At 39.6% G+C, this 21,318-nt stretch overlaps 1 protein-coding gene across 1 annotated transcript in view; it reads right to left on the reverse strand.

The window, feature by feature from the left end:
* Nucleotides 1–6,651: 6,651 nt before the first annotated feature.
* The window catches only part of RIT2 (Ras like without CAAX 2), a 176,925-nt gene continuing 162,258 nt past the window's right edge, over nucleotides 6,652–21,318 (reverse strand). The window contains exon 5 of the mRNA XM_014894850.2: nucleotides 6,652–8,179. Within this exon, the coding sequence (XP_014750336.1) occupies nucleotides 7,952–8,179 (228 nt within the window). The 3' untranslated portion in view covers nucleotides 6,652–7,951. The remainder of the gene's footprint in view (nucleotides 8,180–21,318) is intronic.

Genomic DNA, 21,318 nt, shown 5'->3' on the forward strand with positions numbered 1-21,318 from the left:
TCTATCTGAGCCACTGTGATTCCCTGTAAGGATTTTTATTACTCAGTGACAAGTGGATTGAAAAATCTCTATCAGGTGAAAGAACAGAGATAGTACTGAGTGTTCTCAAATTTCTCTGCAGTCCCTGAAGGTCTATCCTGGCTCAGAACTTTTATCACAGCAGTATTTTACAGCTTCTATAACTTAAGTCTTTCTGAAGTTTTTTGTTGGCAGGTATAGCATATTCTCTTAGGCTTTATGGTTTCATCTATTTTTCTTCTCATCTTTCATCCACATCATGGTAATCAACTCCTCACAGGTCAAAAAACTCTTCAAAGTACTCCTTTGAACATCTGCCTCCTTAAAGACATCCCTGCTGTATTCTCTGATAACTTGGATTTCATCCAGTTTTGCTAGATAAAGACTTAGGAGTATTCAGTGAACACCCTATTAACTAAACAGGAGAGCAGAAACAGGTTCCTACATTTTTCACTAACATCTGGTCTGAGCACAGTGGGAGGGAAAAAGCCAGCAGCGAAAGATCTGCATGCACTGGTTGCAAACTGGTAGCTGCTCTCCCAGATGAAACTATATATTTGAAGTATCATTTAAAATCTTCAGCAGGGAGCTATCATGCCATCTTTTATATTAGTTATGAGGCATACAAATGAGGGTTTTGCTACTATCCTTCCAAAAGTACAAAGCTGAGCATCCTACTTTTTCCCCAACTGTTCTGTTGAAAAGAGTTGCTTTCAGTTCCTGAAGCATTCACAGCACAGGGAGACAGCAAACACCATAGAGAGATTTGTTCTTTTAAGTGTCTAGAGAAGTTTCAGTGAGGGACCAACTTATTCCATAGGCATCTTCAAGCAGATTCTCATTAGAAACCAGATGAGTGCTGCAGAGAGGAAATGCAAACTTCCCATTCACTTAACTGAGTTTTGGTATTGTTTCCTTTCACTCAGTTTTTCCATTCTGTGCTGTGTTCTTTATATCTGTTTTACATTAAAATGTTCCTAAACCATCTTGCTTACTCACAGCAGTAGTAACTTCTCTGATCTCTCCCCTTCATTTTCTAAGCCAACCAAATTTCATCATTCACATGAAGGATGAAGCAAATCATCATCAATTTCTGTTTCTTTTAGTATCACTCATCCTGTCTTAATATCCTCCACCAAACTCCTATGGTGTGTGCTCTTGAACCAAATCTCTGGGGCTTGCTTTATATCTTTCTGTCATTTTATCTGCTCTTGATCCCCTTCTAAAAGCAGTTGTTAAGGCTCATCTAGAGTGAAGAATGCTGTAAGGCTTTCCAAGTTCAGTTGAGGTAAATGTTACTTACCGAGGTGGTAGATGCCACATTCCTGGAAAAATTCAAGGTCAGGTTGGGCGGGCTCTGAGAAAAGTAATCTAGTTGAAGTTGTCCCTTTTTAAAGCAGGAAGGGATGAACTAGATGACCTTTAATAGTCCCTTCCAAGCCAAACCATTCTATGATTTTACGATTTTCCGACATTAACTTATATTGTATTCTCCTCTACTCCTTCTGCCTATCCTTGTCATTACTAATAGTCTGTTTATTCTGTCTTCCTTAAATTGTCTTGTTTTGGGTTATGGATTTTGTAAGTTTTCAGTGACTGAAACCTCATCTTCCTCTGTGTGATTGAAGTATATTCATTATCATGCCATAATGTGCAATTTTGTTCTGGAGACGGATGTGAATCAACCATAAGATTTCCTTCAGAAGAGCTGCCCACTTATGCTGGCTGAATGTTTTATGTGTTCAAACATATTTAGTCAATGTCCTACATAAAGAGGCATCTGTGATTAGTCAGCAGTGTCTAGCACTGGAGGCAAATTCAGTTTTTATTCACAAAGTTGAGTGACTTTACAAAACTTTATCAGGGAAAACTTTGCTCCTTCTCCTCAGTGTAAATATTAATGAGAAACTTATGAAGAAGGCAGAAGACTCTGTCTTTGGTTTGTCAAAAGCATTTGAGGCTGCCTTTTAAATAGCTGGGGCTGATGCAAAAGAACAAATTAATTAAAATCATAGGATTATATAATGCTTGGGGATGGAAGGAATCTTAAAGCTCATCTCATTCCAACTGCTTGCCAGGGGAACATTTCACTGTCCCAAGTTGCTCCAAATTCCATCCAACCTGGCCTTGGGCATTGCCAGGGATGGGGCAGCCCAAGCCTCTCTTGGGAACCTCTGCCAGAACCCCACCACCCTCGTGGTAAAAAAATAAAAAAAATAAAATAAAAAAAAAAAAAAAAAAAATGCACCTAAATTTATTATAAATCTAATCTCTCTTAAATTTAAATTCATTTCCCCTTGTCCTGTCATGTACATGCCCTTGTAAAAATAAAAGAGTTTATCTGGATAGAGCTCAACAAGATAGGTTGCCCTTGGTGTTTTGGGAGTGCAGAGAGACAAATGGATGGAAATGCATAAGAAACTTTTTGAATGGGCTAAACGAAGTGACAACTATTATTTATAGTAAAATTCTTTAATCTACTAGTTTTATCCTGATTTTCTCTTTCCAGGAAAAATAATTTCAAACTATCTTGTACACAGAATGCAGGAAGGGCATAAATATATATGATTTTTCTCTGATGAATTTCACAGATGTGAAATTGGCTGCCTTTCTTTTCTGTTGATTATACCCAATCTACAATCTATTGATTATACCTTATCTATGATATTGGGCTTTTTTTATGCAACTAAGGCAACAAAAGATTATTATAAGACCTGCTTTACTTTATCCTTCTAAAATTATTCTTTTACTGGAATTCTGTTCCAAGAACACCATGAAAAATAATGGCTTTCTAGCTTGATCACACAGCTTTTGAAATAGTTCTAAGTCCAAAAACGCTGTAAGAAAATGATGCATGACAAAGTGCGAGAATGGGAAAATCTAATTGTCACATTAATTATCTATTGACAGAAGATATACAGCAGGTGATGCAATGGTTTTGGATGTTCTTGTCTTTATTACCTCTTGGGGAAAGAGTTCAGATCACAAAATGAGTTTGGTGCTCTTGAGTGGACATTTGTCCTCATCACAAAACAACCCCATAATTCAGCTCAATGTAACAAAATTGGAGAGCTCAAATTGAGGAGGTTTAGAGCCAAGAGCATCGGGGAGTGATAAATCAGGCTAGAGGTGCAGGGCAATGCCTCTTGGGGTGACTTTCACAGTGTCTGTGAGACAATGCCATCCCCATTACAAATCATTTTGCCAGGCAGACATCCTTACTCCACATGCTTGAAGGGACAGACCAAGCTAGAAATTGTACTAAGAGTGAGGTTGATCTGGTCTAAGACACCATTTCATTCAACTGCCATTAAGTTATGAGAACAGTGATTTTCATATGGCATTAAAGCCACATTCTGTGATTTTGCCATTCCTCTGCTAATTTTCAGGGATTTTTTTCAGAGTCATAAGTAATGAGCAGCGCGTGATGCACACTAAGATTCCCTAAAGGCAATGTCTAAATATGGCTAACTGCTGTAAGTATACTTAATTGAATTATATTAGCATAATTGCCTACGTTAGACATCCTTCTTTCGATTGCTAGTACAAATTCAGGCCAACACTAATGCATATAGCTAGCTCTAGGAGCTAACCATCAACCTTTTGTGATTTACATGAAATACATGGACAGTTTTCAGTTTAACACTCATTATTTCAGCATGACCTTCTGAGGTGGCTGCAGCAGGTACTTTTGTTTACTGTTTCTACAAGACGACCCATTTGCAGCTATTTTGCTTGTCACAAACCTCACATCTGGGCCACCAAGAGAAATGTTCATCCTGGGAGAAGAATTTGACAGAGTTGTCGGTTTTAAATCTTCAGTATGAGACCCTAAGCACTGCTGAGCCCCATCTTTTGCTTTCTGCATGTCTTTTGTTGTTGTTTTGTATTTCTGTGGGGTTTTTTTCTGTCATGATAGAGAGAGGGCTCAAATATCTAAGCTTCAAATAAGAGACATTCAGCAACTATATATATTATAGTGTATGCATATTGCCTATATATTTTTGTATATTATATATTTAGTGGACAAGATAAAGATAACTAGTTCTTTTCATTCTAGCTATGCAGTCTTACATGTCAGTCTCAAAATACGCATTTTTTGGGTGTATAAAGAAACTATTTTCAATCATTTGTAAAGACATCAGACTGCTAGCATAGTTATGAACTGCCAGTCTGAGGGAACAGAGGTAGATTCTACACAAGAGTTCTAAGACTAGTGTGCCAAAGCCACGTACAAAGGAAAACTTAAGTTCTGCAATATTCTACCTTGACTTACAGCCTTCCCCAGATCACTTCTCAACTAAAGGCAACGTGATCTGCCACAGCTGTGAAGAAGGGTAATTAACTGCCATATATTATGTATTTCTGAGAGACATCAAGGATACTTTTGCAAATTGTTATTACTTTATTTTATTTATTAGCTGGCTTTAATTATATTCCTGTAGGAACCTGAATTATGGTCCAATTGCAACATAGTCTGACGGTGGAATAAGTTATAGCTGCCACCTTCATGGGACTGTGGGCAACATAGCAAAATAAAATGATCTGTTTCCTTCTTCAAATCTTCCATACACGATTAGATGAGAGAATAGTCACACATAGAAAAGTCTTCAGACACAGAGCTGCTGTTTTTTAATTCTCTCAGTCAGCTAGGTCTGACAGCTAAATACAATCTTCTGTGATGGAATCAAAAAGATTAATTAGGTAAAGGAGCTGCACCCAGCCTTTTGTGCAGTTATGACTTATGTTATCCTCACTGACTCTAACCTCCATCAGTACTGCTCAATTAACTGAGGTTAAGCATTATAGATTATTGAGGAATTGGGTCATAGTAAATCAGAATTACTTTTGCAATTTATAAGTAAAGGATGGTGTGGTGTTTCAGAGACAATGCCTAGGATTTGCAGAACTATTCTCTGCTGTTGATATTGAGTGGAAAAATCTTTACGGATGGAGTTTATCCTACCAGAATTTAGACATCAAAATGGGAGACTGGTCTGGTTTTTGTGAAGTGAAATATAGCCACTGGAAAGAGACAGCCAGTTCAAGGGGGATTCCATGTGCTAACCATCCATGCCATAAGGGAAAAATCAAATCACCAAAATCACAACTCTCTGTATTAACCAAATAGAGGATCTGAATGACTGGATGTCATCCTCAAGTTCAACATGATCTAAGTGGAGGGAGATAAATATAGACTTTTCTGCCTAAGACATATTCAATGCCTGAAACTGCTCATAGAAGATGGAGCAGAATATCCTCAGAGGGTATGAGACTTCATTCTTCCTGAAGAGACTAACCTGGTACCAAATGTCTTTCAAAATGATCATTTTGGGGCTGATTGTGAAGACACGCAGAACCTGGAGTTCTCATGGGCTTGCTACATCTGAAAATATAATGATGCAACCTGTGTCTGTAGCACTAATTTGAACATATCCCAGGAGACAGCTGAGCACATCCATACTGCCAAAATGTTTGAACGATGCCTATATTGATTTCAGACTACAGAAGAGCAGCACTTTTCTGACCCACTGATCAGCATGGCGAAGAACCTGGCACAGTCCAGGAATCACTTCCAAGAGCAGCTTGTGTGTGGTAACCCTGCTGTGAAGGCTAAGAGAGTTTAACAGCACACAAAGATGCTGCTCTGTGCCAGATGACCTTAATGCCAGCGAATAGTTATATTTAATCAAGTTAATCCATTTAAGATTTAATGTTAGACTGTATCTATGCTGGCTTCTGCTTTCTTTCTTTATCTTGCAAACTGTCTTGTACCAAGGTACCCCTAAAAATGCAGAACCAAGTCCATACTGATATTATTTGTCCCTAAGTAAGGGGGGTGTGAAATGACATAACAGACACTAAATGCTTTCAATTGACACAAAACTCAGTCATCTGCCTGAAAAAAACAAAGACTATCCCTCAAGGTTTCTCAGGGTGGTAATTTCTATGGTCTCTTACACAGGGAATGACTGCTTCGTTCCCCTCTGTGCAGTGTGCAGGATTGGAACAAACACAGATGTTTCCCCTTGTTATTTATTGTCTCATAGCTGCCATCTGTTCAGTGCAGCCTCTTGTTGTCCCTCCACCAATACTTGGCTCATAAACCCTTTGGACAAGTGCATCTTTTCGTCTCTAGGACACTTGACCTAAAATTTCGGTGGCAATATAGATAAAATAATAATAGTAATTGCAATGGTATAAATGCAGGCTTCAGCTTTCAGAGGCAGGAAACAAAAAATTTACATTGAATGGGTATAGGTGTTTGTATTCCTCCAAAATATTCTTTCTCAAAAAGAAATATAGCCACATAGGATCTAAAAACATACAGCAAAGCATTACTTTTGATGAAGGATTTTTGACAAGTTACAAAATATCTCCCTTAAAAGGAAGGGAGAGTGGAGAACCAAACATCAGATTTTAATGAACTAAAGTTGTTCACAATACCATAACATTTACAAGTTTTTACAGAGGAAAACAAGTCCACTCCCACCCAGATTATGCAAAATATAGGTGGTTGAAACTCTGCAAAATAATCACAGAAGAAAAGTGAAAAAGGAACAAGTAATAACAAAGATATGTGTTTTTTGTTTTAGCGATTATCACTCAGACACAAATGACACCGACTACTAGTATGGTTCCATGGAAATCACAATTTTTATTTTTGACAAAACTTATGCATATTCTATCTGTAAAATTTATAAATAGCAACAACATTAAAAGAACTCCAGAGGGAAAAATGTTTAAGAGCGTATACTCTACTTCATGCTAGCTTTAAAAAGGAATATTTAAAAAGACTTATCCAACTGCTTAATCAAGTAGTTCAGTTGGATGGTCAAGGACTGTGAAAATGGTGACTGAGCTGATGCAATTCTCTAGTAAGTCAAGGGCTGGATGCTACATCACAGATGCTATTACATGCTGGGACAGAGCTGCACTGCTCCAGGGAGGGCTCTGGGACTCATTGGACTGACAGAGCAGTTGTGAGCTCCTTGGTGGGACAGGGGAGTGTGGCTGATGGTGAAGCACTGGCACAGGATGCCCCGATTGGTGTTGGATGCCCCATCCCTGGAAACATCCAAGGTCAGGCTGAACAGGGCTCTGAGAAACTTGATCAAGTGTAGGGTGTCCCCGTTCATTGCAGGGGTTTGGACCAGGTGACCTTCAAAAGTTCCTTTCCAGCACAAACTCTTGCAGGATTTCCATGCATATCTGTAGGACATGGCACCTCTGCCAGCCAGCCCTGGCAAGTACAGATCAGAAGAGACAGAGCAGAACCCCTGTAGCCTCTGCAGGGCTGGTGCTTGCAAAACCTGCCTGCTGACTGGAGAGGACACCACGGGGATGGGGCACCACGGGGTCAGAATGGTGAGTCCCCAGGGTTCCCTTTGGGCCTGGCTCACAGACACAGTCACACACAGACATGGGAGTGCAGGCGAGCACACTCTATCTAACCCTAAACCTACATGGGAATGCAAAGCTGAAGGTCACATCCCAAAGTCCTTAAACAGTCAAAATGTCCATTGACATCAACGTCATTCATTCGTGGGATGGTGAAATGACCTGTGCATGCAGAGGAGGAGGCAATAAGTGTATCCATTGCCCTAGAGCTGGTGTAAGCTGGTTCTGCCTTGGCTGCTGGCGTAATTCATAGCATTTCAAGACCAGCCATGGAGCACATGTTAAAAAAACACAGTATTTTCTCCACTCAGAGTTGCAGAAAAAGTATGAGAGGGTATGCTAAATGACACTATAGAACAGAAGAGTCACAGGGAAACCATGAATTGGGCTCTCAAGGAGCAACTTCTGTGTGAGAGCTGAAGGGAAGGAACTCCAGGACCTGGCCTGGAAGATGCTGTGTCAATGCTGCCTTTTTGAACTATTACAGGTTACTGTGGTCAGCTCTTGATGAGTGGTTCATGGAGAACTGCCATCAGGTTGTACTTTCCTTTTTTTTCTTCAGGGATCCCTTCAGTTTCCGCCACAGACTATCCTTCCTCTTTATCTTCTTCTCTATCATGGACAGTGAGGACTCTTTCCTTCGAATTTCTCTCACTAATCCGTGAAAAACATCGTCAATGTAGAAACGGAGAGCAGCTGAAGTCTCAAAAAAGGAGCAGGAATATTCTCTGGCTAAGCTCATTCCTTCTTCCGTTGAGACCTACAAAGAAAAGAAAATTCCATAAATATTGGCTAATGTACTAAACATTAATCAACATGAAAACATTAAAATACATATAGTCTGACTCCTTAGATCCTGCAAATAACTGACCAGGAAAATAATCTGGCAGCATCCAACAGATAAGATTCAAGGGTGAAAGGATCAGGCTGAATTCATGAGGTATTTTAACACAGTAGACTGGCAAGATTCATTTGCTCATGTAGGCTATGTCCCTAATTCTGATGCATCAATTTTTCCATGTATTTCCTCTCTTTAATACAGTAATCCTTTGGTTTGACAGTGCCTGTACTTTTATTCTATAGGCTGGAATGGATGACTAGAAAGACTTACAAAGAATTAAGGCCCCAGAAAATCCTGTTGAGCATTAATCTAATCCTGGAGGCAACTTGACTCTTTAAGCACACCTGCTTTCATACCCTTATATTTCTCAGTCACATTAATTTCTGAGCATGCCTTGGAGTGCTTTGGTCCTTGCAGGCTGTAATCCTATCACTGAGCTCATACCTGAGCAATATTTAGATCCAAAATCTATTTGTTTTTCAACTCATCTTCCCTAAATGGCCCTGTGTACTTATTGTTCTTGTAGAATATGTGGGAAGTGTGTCTGTATTTTGAGGAACTGTACAAGCCTAGAGGGAAACAAGACAGTTTTTTTCACTGACTTCTGAAGCAAGGATCATTTTTTCTGAAATTTCCATATTGGCTACCTCTTGGCATTTGACCTGCCAGCCTGCTAAATGGAAGGGTGCTCAGAATGATGATTAATGTGTGCATCAAGTAAAGCTTAAATGCTTATCATAAGGGCTGTCATGCCTGCCACTTAAGGTACTTTCTACACTTCGAGATCTCATCCAATAACATGCAGGAAGTCCACAGCAAAACAGAGCAAATCCTGTGAGCTTCTAAATGTTAACCCACCTTCCCAGCCAATAGACTGTCCTTTCTTTTCAGTATTTGGACATAAATCTGAATAAATGAATTGTACAAATTGCATGTATGATGCCTATTCAAATTCTAGGTCAGAAATCCCAGGCTTTGCTTTTATTTATATTTGTATATCATGATTTATTCAAGTCACTTTGCAAACATCCTTATGAAAAGGCAAAACAGTACTTTGAGATGGCCTTGTGAAAGGCTACATTATAGGATGTGAAAAGTCCTAATTGCTGCTGTCTGCCACAAGACTCATCTTAGTGCTTTGTTTTTGTTGTGTTTGTTTTGTTTTTTTCTGATTTCTAGCTTCATGCACCCAAAATCCCATTTATCTTTATTAGGGAAATAAAGTCCTGTGACTCCAGATACAAGCACATTCTCTCATACCTAAGAAAATGCCTTTTATGATTAAATTATGACACCACCTCATTGCATTTATTCCATCTATGTGTAAGGCTGAATATGGTGAGAAACAGGATTTGAGATTAAACAGAAAATTGGTTCATTCCAGCCTGGAGGTAAATCTGCACAGAGCATGTACCTGCATAACACAGAGCTCAGAATTCCTCACCATCACCTTTTGCATCGAGTTACAAACTTTGTAGAATTTGCAATGATCAGGCCTCTATGCTCCAGGTACAATCTTAATTTAATTAAGAATATTGTGAAGGTAAGCAGGGAGGTTGTATGCCAACCTGAGTAATACTTACTGACACAATGAAAGATGGTTACCATTTTCCAAGAGCTATAATTGTCAACCTTTTGCAAAAAGGGATGGGTAGCAATATGGTTCTTGTTTTTCTCTGGGCTGCTGTGTAAGCAAAATGCATGATTCAATATGTCTATTGGGCACCATTGAGAAATTGATTGCCTGAATAGAAGACTATTTCGGTTTATTTTGGACTTCATAATGACTTTTTTTTTCCTTGCTATGCCTTGTTTGAGCTGAAGGAAGAATTTTTAAAATTTTGTTAAAGATGCTGCAGTTCTAAGCAAATGATTGCTCAGAGATGCAGTTTCAATGAAGATTTATATATTCATTACCTAAGAGGAAGAAAAAATCCACGTGAACTAAAACATTCTTATGTTAAATAATTGCAAGGTCATAAATATAATAACGGTGTCAGTTCAAGCATACTCAAATTAAAAATTGCTCATTCTTTTTCTGTATGAATTTCTAGTCTTACCCCACTTTGCTCCTCCTTTGTTCCACTTTTTCTTTCTTTCTTTCTTTCTTTCTTTCTTTTTTTTTTTTTTTTTTTTTTTTTCTTTTCTAAGACTAAAGGTATGCTTTCTCCATCCTATAAGGAAGAATAACTGCAGGGAAGACATGCTATGCTCTGTAATGAAACAAGACTGCTAAGAGCTGTGAGAAATGGAGAATACTCAGGAGAATTAAATAATGCAGGAAAACTTCCTTCCAATATCTTTGTGGCTGGAGGTTAGCAACTTGGCCAAATTTGGCTGGATTTCTTTAAAAAGCAAGAAAAGTTTGGTTTTGGACTCCAGTTTCCTGCCAAATTACAGACACAACGTTAAAGTTATTAATGGTGATAGTTCATTTCAAAGCATGGTATTTTTCTTAAATCTTGCCCTCAGGAGATGATTAACTGCTTCAGCAAAATTTTAAGAGCTAGTTCACCATGAGGAGGACACCTGGCACAAACAATTTCAGGATGATTAGCTGATGTTTTTCAGCTTCAAGGCTGAAAACATAGTTGTTTTTTTAAATAAAACATTTTAATAATTATCATTACTGCTTCTAGCACCAATGAATATAGCTATAGTAATTTAACTAATCTGGTTGCTGAAGAATCTGTAAATATAAATAGATGTCTAGTAAAAAATACACATTTTTCTCCTGGTTCATCATTCGGTCAAGGGGCTAGACACCTATGGAATGAGAAACAAGGGATAAAGCTTGATGAGGTGACTGAGGCCCACATAATTCCGGGGATTTAGCCTGTTCCCATCTTATAGCCAGAAGAGAAACTATATCATAGAAATCCATTCCAGATCTGGACAGCCCAGGGACTTGTTGACAAATTGCAGTTTCCATGGGTCTGTATCAGTGGAAGATAGGATCTGTCAGCATGACATGGACAGACAGGTCAGGGAGAGAGGTCATTCTATTGAATATATATCTGGGAAACAGAGCTTTATATCTCATCCTTAGAGTAACCCTTCTTGATTGAATCTGGCATTGTTTCCAAGAGTATAATTCTGGTCATATTGATTCCAGCTTAGCTCATTTCTGTGCTGGTAAACCTCAAGAAGGGAAAGAAGGTGGAAGATAGGTGTAGTGAGCACAATGAAAAATGAAAATTTCAGAGCTGGCAGAAGTTTCCTGAATTTAGTTCAAACTTTTAAAAACTGTGTTTGTCTGGGTGGGGTTTTGATCAGGATTTACAGAAGGACTTGAAGCTTGCAGTACAATCAATGAGCAAGATCTCCCAAATCTATAAAAAGGGAGTGAAGCCGCATGGATATGATATACCATTGCCTGGTGTCTTGGTTGAATTTGAATTTCCCTGTCAATGCACCAAATAATGTCAAAGTTTTGATTTGCCAATTTAAATATACTCATTTTCCTGTTGTGAGACAGAACCAGGAGTAAAAGAGCAAGGCAGGCCTAAAACTTAAAAGGGGTATAACAAGAAATTTATTAACTACACAAAGAAAGAACGAAAGAAACAAATTCAGAATAAGATTTTCAGACCACTCCCTCCTCCCTCTTCCCATTCCTTCTTAAGAACAGCACACAAAGACACTTCAGTCAGTTCCCCACTTAAATAATCCTATTCAGCTCACTTCGGAGAGAGAAGTTTCTTCTTGTCATGCCACAGGAACTTCTCCACAAGGAGGGGAAAAAACCATTTCTCTCGTGGTTTCACTTTCACAATTTGTATCCGCCCGGGAAAGAACTTGCAAGTCAGGAAGCTCCTCCCATTTTCACAGCTTTCCCAAAGCTGTGCTTATGGGCCATGTTAAACTCATGGGGTATTTATTTTTAAGAATTAACTGTTCCAAAACAAAAATTCTCTTCATCTCTCTTTCTCTCTGTTCATGCTTCATCTCCAGAAATAGAGATCCCCTTTTCTCCTCGGGGCAAAGGATTGTCAACATAGATGCTTTTGATTAACAGTCTATCAAATGGAACATCTCCAACCCTCCATGTCTTTCTCCATGGTTTATAGGAATATTCAGTGCAATATCAGTTCATCTCTACAATCTTACAAAAGGATTTTACAGCCATCTTCACATAATCTCCTCATTCTCCTTCCATCTAAAGAAACTTTAGCTCTTTTATTTTTCCCTTCTCACTCCGGGGAGTATTGAAAAGTCTGCAATGCTCTTATCTGAGCATTGAAAGAGTTAAGATTTCACACGGGGAAAGCAAGGCTGCAATGGTGGAGCTGTGCCAGGATCTCGGAAACTCAGGCTGCGCTGGAAAGGGGAGGAAGGGGTGTAGCTGGGAACTCACTCAGCCTCCCTGGGGCTCAGCTACAGTACCCACTGTCCATGGCCACCCTTCTTCCCTGCTGGGCCATGCCAGCTCCCCAGACAGGGGGGCCCACCCTTGCCCATGGCCACCTCTCCTCCATGCCAGCTCCCCAGACAGGGGGGCCCACCCTTGCCCATGGCCCCCTCTCCTCCATGCCAGCTCCCCAGACAAGGGGGCCTGGCCTTGTCCATGGCCACCTCTCCTCCATGCCAGCTCCCCAGACAGGGGCTCGGCCTTGCCCATGGCCACCTCTCCTCCATGCCAGCTCCCCAGACAGGGGCCCGGCCTTGCCCATGGCCACCTCTCCTCCATGCCAGCTCCCCAGACAGGGGGCCTGGCCTTGCCCATGGCCACCTCTCCTCCATGCCACCTCCCCAGACAGGGGCTCGGCCTTGCCCATGGCCACCTCTCCTCCATGCCAGCTCCCCAGACAGGGGCTCGGCCTTGCCCATGGCCACCTCTCCTCCATGCCAGCTCCCCAGACAGGGCCTCGGCCTTGCCCATGGCCACCTCTCCTCCATGCCAGCTCCCCAGACAAGGGGGCCCGGCCCTGCCCCCTGCCAGGCCCACAGGCCTGCAGTGGAGCCAGGCCCGGGCCCTGTTACCTGCACTGCTGCTGGAAAAGAAAAAAAGCCTTTTTTCCAGGTTACCTCCTTCAAAATGTGTGTTCACGGTGCGGACTAACTTTCTCCAATTGGTTCCTCAGGCTGTCAATAACCAAACCAGCCCCCAATTGGTCCCATCAACTCACAGAGGAAGTTCTCATACAGAAAACCTCTCTATGAGTCTGCCCTTTCCTGGTGAAATCAGGACAGCTGAAAAAATCTGCTTTTGTGAAGTGCAGAATTCTGAGTGCTCATTTCTGAGAGCACGTGTGAGTTGAGACAGAAGTACACCTGTGACAACATAGAACTGAATCTTGTCTAGAAAATGTATACCTGTTCCAACAGCACGTGGACAGCACATGGGACTGTAGGCTGAATTGGGAATTTCCCATCTCTGCAGAGCTGAGGGCAGCTAGAGCACATCCCAGCTTCCTCCTGAGGGGAAGCATTCACTGGCTACTAACCTCATTATATAGCATTAGGATTCTGTTTGTGGCTTTTGCAAACCTCCCCTGGAAAATTACAAGTGAGATTAAATGCAACGCTGACAGCCTGCGAAGGCTGTGATGGATGAGCTGCCATCTTTACGACAGCCAGCTCCCCACTAAGGTCAGCCCCTGCACAAAAACACCTGGGCTGGGTGGTGGGTGTGGAGGCACTGGCAATCACTGGTCCCCATGGGCAGACATAAAAATACCTGAATACCTGTGTCTGAGATGGAAAATGCACAGAAACTAAACTGATCAATAGTCTGCCTCTGCCCTTGGACTGTCATTAGCTGGAAAACCTCCATCAAGATCAGATTATTTTGTGTTCAGCTTTGTTACCTCCATTGGTCATGGCAGCATCAGAAGGATCCCAAAGTAGATTTCATTGAAGGGGATTTTACTATCAGAGTCAACAGCTTGACTCTGGGTGAGTTAGTGGGGGTCTTCAGGCTTGGAAGCAATGAATTTCCACTTGTGCATCTCATCCTTTCTACAGTATGGTCTACTTCAGATGGCTTTTGCAGTTTTCCCCTCATAACTGGGACCTCCAGATTGCCATGGAGAAATCTGGAGGCTGCAGGTGGAGTGCTAAACATTGCAAGAACTCGACTAAATTTTTCTTACAGACTTCTACCCTGGTAGTCATCATATAACTCAGTTATATAATTCCAGATAATTAAATATTGAGAAACCTTGTTCTGTAAGTTGTTGGTTTTTTTGGGTTTTTTTTCTGTAGGCACGTGATCTAGATCAGAGACGGGTACACGTTGCTAGAAAGGGTGCTCATCTAAATCCCACTGAAGGAAATAGGAGGAATTTCCATTGGTTTTGATCATGATTTGCATTTTTGACAGGCAGTAATTTATGAGAGTTGTAAGGAAAAGATACTGAATAGGGAGGAAAACAGCATATTGAGCAGCCTTGTTTGCATCAGTAAACAGTAAATAATAAAAGAAATAGGAATATAAAAATAATAGGAATAGTCACGAATAGGAAAAGGAAAAGTTCCGAGTAATGTCCCAGAAAGATCAACACCTTTCCCCTTCATGTCTGGTGGGTTTTTTTCTGTGTTTCTATAAGTCTCATTCCAGAAAAGAAGAACCAGGTGGCAAATTGTTTATTAGCACCTAGGTATCAGTTTAGAGATAAGCAGGCAACCAAGAAGAGTCCACACACATGTTTGGGTCCCTCCTCATCAGCATATCAGGATAAATATAGTCAGCTTTTGGTACAGGTGCAAACCCATAACATATTAGTGGAAAGACCTGTGGAGATGAAAAGTATTCCCATTTTTCTCAGTCTCTAATAAGTAACTTGCTCAAATAAAAAAGTAATCTCATGGATCTAGAAAAAGAATGTCATCCTGGAAACAAAATGGAAAAGAATCGCTGTAGACTGACATGAGCAGTGATTTTTTAATCCTAGCACTGACCACCAATATTATGCTTAAGACACTCCCACAGAACAACTGTGAGTTTTCTCATTAATCTTATAATCACAGAATCATTTAGGTTGGAAAAGACTTCTAATATCATCAAATCAACCCGTTAATGTAACAGTGGCAATCTCACCATTAAACCATGTTCTGAAGTGCCTCATCTACATGTCTTTCCAACAATTACAGGAACAGTGATTCCACCACTGTCCTGGGAAGCCTCTTCCAGTGCCTGACCACTCTTTCAGTGAAGACATTTTTATTAATATCCAATCCAAGCCTTCCCTAGTCAGCTTGAGACCTTTTTCTCTCATAATTCTGCTTGTTTCCTGGAACGGGGAAAAGCTCTTCACTTCGATGGATGTGTCCAGCAAAGGCTGAGCTGCCTGCTCCTATATTGCCTCCTGCCTTTCTTTCAGCCAAAGGCATTCATTGTAAAAATTGGAATGGTGTTTTGAGAAACATGCAGTGTAAACCACTAACCAAAGAGCAGATCCATTATACCTATGTCAGTTTTGACAGTTATTAAATTTTTTCCTTGGACAAGCGTTGTATCAAGAGGCGTGGTGGCAGAGACTTCCTACAGGCTGGTATAGGGATCTTTCCAAGTGTGAAATGCTATTCTTCAGGTCAAAGCTCAAACATTTGGCTATTACAACAGTGTCTGGGGTTGAAAACATGAGCAGAAACATTAAAAAACCCAAGAAAAATCAATCTTTCTGTCTTAAGACAAGCAGTGCTGTTATTGTTCACATAATACATGCCATGGAATATCTTTTTAAAGAAAATGAAAGAAAACATTCCAAGGCATTTTACCCTTCTCTTTCTTCAGATCTTTGCATTTACAAACTGCCTATCATATTCTTGCCACTGAGCAATGATGTTTCTGAAAGAACGGGAAAAACCAAGATCAATTAAAAATCAATTTAGTCTGAAAAAAATGTTGAAGACTAGAGCTTGTGTGGAACCAGCATGACCTTTTGTGGCCAGACATTCAATAAGACCATGTTTCAGTTCTAAACAAGTGCACAGCAAATGCAAAAGTTAAATGGAAATCCTTTCCATTAAAACCTCCAGTTTCTGTCTCCCTCAACATCAAACATTTTCTTTTCTTAATTTTAACTTAAAGGGAATTACTGTTTAAAAGTATAATGCTGAAACTTTTTCTTCTGAAAATAATAAAAATAATAAACATTTTAGCTTAATGTATAGTCCCATCCCCAAATGTAAACACTGCAGTTAACCATTTGATTTGTCCAGGATTCCACTGGAGTTCACAACTAGTTTCTACTGTCACAAAACAGCATTTTTCATTCAACCAAACAAGTGTACCTTACTTTTTCCCCTCAGTCCCTGGGCAAGCAGTCCTCTTTTCAAGAGCCTGCACAGTTAATGAGTAACATGGTACAGAAACGTGAAAAGAGAATTTCATGTCAATACCATTACTCTTAAATGTATTTGGAAATCTTCAGAAGTAATTAGTTGGAGAAACCTCACTCCGACTTCATGGCAGGCAATTCTGCAAGCTCATCTTTGCAGGCATTCAGGACTATGAGACCACAGAATTCATTATTATCATGAAGGTGCTGCAGTTAGCTCTGTTCCTCTTTCTCCCTCTCTAGAGTGACATGTCTTGTAAGAGTTTTCCATGTTTTCCTTTTGCCCTTGTCACTCTGTGACACTTTTTTGCTGTTTTACACTAAAGCATTTTTGGTGACCAGAATGGGGTCCAGCTAGAATAGCCATGGGTGTAGGCAGGATTGGCAGACTGGACCATGGAGAAGATGAAGTTTTGCTGTGTGAATTTGTGCCTGAAGAGCTTGGATGACATGGGAATAGCACATGGCCCAGCAATGCACATCTCATCCTCAATTGCTCAAACCTCTGAAGAAATTCACATTACAGAGGCTCAGAAATTCCTTCCTTTCCCCTCATAACTTGGGGTTTGCTTTAGGAAGGAAGGAATGGACAGGAAGGAAAATGCAGCTTTAGCAATGCAGAAAATAAGAGAATTCTGTGATGATCTTTGTGCATTATTTTTAGTGGATGGAGTGTGGAGACTGTGGGATTGTAAAATTAATTGGTCATTTTACTAAAGGAAAGCCATAAATTTTTTTAGACAAAACCAGAGAGATTGATCTGTTCCAAATAATGTACTTCTCACCTGGTTAGTCACAAAGGTGTGACATGAAACTCTACCTAAAGTCTGTTCTGAGCACAGAAGAAACATATTTTATTTGATCCAAGGGAACTGCAAATTGTTGGGGGTTTTCAAAGAAATCTGATGAAGCATCACTGAACACTTGTTCTCATGCAATTCACTATTGACCCCTGTTAGATTAGACTGACACTTTCTCTGCTATAGTAATTTCTATACTCTTGTGAGAAAACTCTAAGCTAACACTAGCTATTTTATTTAAATATATATCTCATGCATTTTCATGCATATAAAATTCTAGATTCAATTTAAATTTTGATAATTCCTGCAGATTTTTAGCATCTTTTGTGATGAAGATTACTGTATAGTCATTCTCTTATTTTTGGAATTTTATTATTTTTCCACCTTTTGGATCCAGAATATTCTTGTGACATAGGAGCTATTCTTCCAGGTAATTTCATGCCTGCTTTGGGCAAAATAAAGATAAACATCTTCCATGCAGTTGCTTAGCTGCAAATTTAGCAAAATACATGTTTTGGTCTATTGTTTCCAACTGGTAACAATACTATTTCATTATTTCACAGATAAAACACTAAATAGCAATCAACATCTCATTTCATGCAAGAATCACAACAAAATCAGGGTGCTGTCTGCAGGTTAGACTTTGAAGTTGTTCTTCTCCACTACAGACTGTACTCTTTTGACTTTATCTTGTCAAAAGCATGACTGATGAATGGGTTAAAGCATCTTTACATCAGGAAGTGTTTCTAAAGAGATGGCCTCAGGATCTGACTGAATTGGATACTCAAAGCCACATGATCCTGCATCAGTCAGCAATAGCTCTGGGTCTAATTTGAAGAGAATGTGGAAGTGTTAAATCCTTAGCATCTGTCTTCAAGATGAATAAGTTCAGGTCAATTGCTAAAAGCATTTTTCAGAGATCTGACAATTTTCTAAATTGTCCATCATCTTTAAAGGTTCTTTGATTGCAATGCTCGGCTAAAGGCATAGATGGCCATAAGATGGTTGCAAAAATAAGACATTTCTGCATCAGTTTCACATGGACGTCCACTGCTTTTTGTAAGGGGGAAAAAAAATCTAGGAACTGCAGTGCTGTTTTCACAAGAAAGTAATTTTTTCTTTTTTTTTTTTTTTTTTTTGAGCAGCAAGAACAAATAAATCAATTATCATCTGCTCATGGCAGATGCTTGTTTTAAAAAATTACACGTAAAAGGAGCTGCAAATGTACATTTTAGCCTTCTTTTTAAGCAAACGGAAAATTAGTGGCATTCAACTCTTATTTTAACTCTTGAAGTGGTTTCTATTGCTTTGTGAGCACAAGTTGACTATCAGTCCAGTAGAGACAGCCTCCATATCTTTTATCTATCTGTAAACTTGTGTAAGGTATTTTCAGTCATGTGTTAGGCATTAAATTTCCACTCGACTTCAGTTCTTCATCAAGACACAGGCACTAAGCACACTGGGAACTGAGTAAATAAACTTAATTCCTGGTAACCTTTACAAATCTCTCTGAGATTATATTACTTTGCCTCTAACACCAATATTTTGTCCGAAAACACTAAATTGACATGAAAAGATAAGACAATAAAGAAGGAGTTAGTAAGAGGGGAAGATCAGGAGTCTGTTTTCAGTGTTCTATTCTCCTCAGTTGTCTACTGAAGACTGAGAAATGTGATTCAAGAAATTTGGAGGGAACCAGAAAGAAATCTGGAGACCTAAATGCAAATCAAGGAAGAAGCAGAAACAGGTATATACTTATTTGTGCATGTTTATACATATAAACAAGAACTGTAAATTAAGAAAAAGAGAACCACCCAACAACCAAAGTATTAGTGATTCACAGCAGTGGAATAATCTTTTCAGCCAAAGTAGCCAAAGCTTATGTTTAGCTGTCTCGTTTTTAGTCACATGGACAAACTACTCTAATTGAGTTCTGAAAATCCTCTTTTTCCTCAGCTGAATATGAGTTTCCAACACTGGAATAAAAGGGTCACAAAAAAAAAAGCAGTAAGGAGTGTTTGTCCTAACAGCACACATTGCTTCCCATCACTTTTGAGTGCAGCACACATATATTCTGGTATACAGTTTTTACATCTAAACATACTCTCAGATCCAGACTGCAGGCAGACAGGGAACATCATCTTAAGTTTCTGGCAGTGAAAAGAAAATTGCAAGAAACTCTCCTTCTTCCTTTCATTTCCACACGGTTGTGGTCTGCTGGTATTCAGAGATTCTGTCCAGGCTGCTGAAGGAAGTGTTTGACAGAGGGAGGCAGAGGAAGAATTTATAATAGATTTATAAAGATTTGGGCTACAATGGAATTTTTCTTTTTTTTATAAATCATTTACTGAAGCAAACACATTCTGAAAAATATGAAGTATCAAAGTGTCTTATGCATAGGCTACAGAATAATGTTTCACTCTTCCATATTTACCTTGAGTTGCTTTTTAAAGAAAAAAGTCAATCAATGCAATGAGATGAGGATTTACTTGAGTTGCTTTTAAAAGAAAAATATTACTGGATGCAATGAGAGAGGGATGAGCTGTCAGAAAATGGGAGTGGTGAATCATTGTGGTTGTTTGTCCTGGAACATGTAATTAATTTTGAGGGTTTAGTAATTTTGAAGTTTATTAGAAAGGTCTGTCAAACAATCTCATTACAGGAAATATTGCAGAGTATCTTTATTAAACTAATGGCAGTGATGTTCTCCATGTCAATATTAATTCAGGGAAAGTTTTACACTTTTCAGAATATGAATTGATTGAAAAAATTATGAGAGCTTTATGGAGCCTTTCTTTTTCAGCTCCTTTCTAGTGTGATGAAAGGAGAGCTTCATGGAATAGCAGAGTGGTTTTTTGTGGTCAGGGGAACATTTGAAGCAAGAGACCCATGGCACAGGAATGTCAAACCAGGAATGACAGCTGAAAAAGGAGCATCAAATTCCATCGTGTGATGTGATCTGCCACGTGGACAATGCATAACAAAAACTTGAATCTGGGCAATTGCATATGAAGGGGCTAACAATGAGAAATTAATGCACAGAGGGAGAAAAACTAAAAATCTTAAATGGCCGATGGGTAGGAAGAGCTGCAAGTACATATTTAACTAATTAGACATAACAAGCTCTCTTATTGCCTGCTAACCTTGCTCAAATTACCTGGCGTCTGTGGCAGGTTAGGATCATGGACTTGGATGGTTTCCATGGTTACTTGTTCACATGTCCATGGTTAACTTGTCCTGTTCAGGGCAAGCTCCTGTGCAGGGGCCACTTTCTTTGGAATAACCCTTCTGTGGTCCCTGTCCATGGGTTTTGATTTGTAATAAGACTGAACACCCTAAAGTAACCAAAGTGGCAGCTGACAGCTGGCAGACTCTTACCTTTCTGCAATATAGCACCAAACTTGCTTGCTTACATCCCCCAGGAGGCGTTGGATTCTTTACTAACAGAAACTTAAGCAATGGTGATGCTTGAGGGTTAATGAGTATATATATATATATATATATTTTTTTTTTTTCTGAAGCCAAACCAAGAATTCTTCTTCTTTTTTATTGCCTCAAAGAAAAGATATAATAAGCAAAGAGAGAAGCAGAAAAGTGAAGGTAGAAAGATGGCAGGGAGGAAGACAGATTACATCTTTATTATTCTAGCTTGAGGGTAGAATGAGAAAATAGAGTCTTAACAAACAAAATGGAAGAAATTCCTTGCTAGAAGCATCTGTTTAACCTCTTCTATCTGTGATGTATCCTTCCAATTATGCAGATACTCTTGATATATAAAAGCTACTATGTTAATACACCCTGCAAGCCCAAATCATGAGTATAACTGATAAATTCATATTTTTATCCAGAGTAGTAGACTTTTCAGCCCACCACTGATAAAGCTGTAGCTCAGTTTACCCAGCAGCACCTGTGAATATGCATCTACACACACCAACACACACACACACCCACCACAAGTGCTGCTGGGATCTGG

This window comes from Sturnus vulgaris, chromosome Z (genome assembly GCF_052056855.1).
Source record: "Sturnus vulgaris isolate bStuVul1 chromosome Z, bStuVul1.hap1, whole genome shotgun sequence".
Lineage (NCBI taxonomy): Eukaryota > Metazoa > Chordata > Aves > Passeriformes > Sturnidae > Sturnus > Sturnus vulgaris.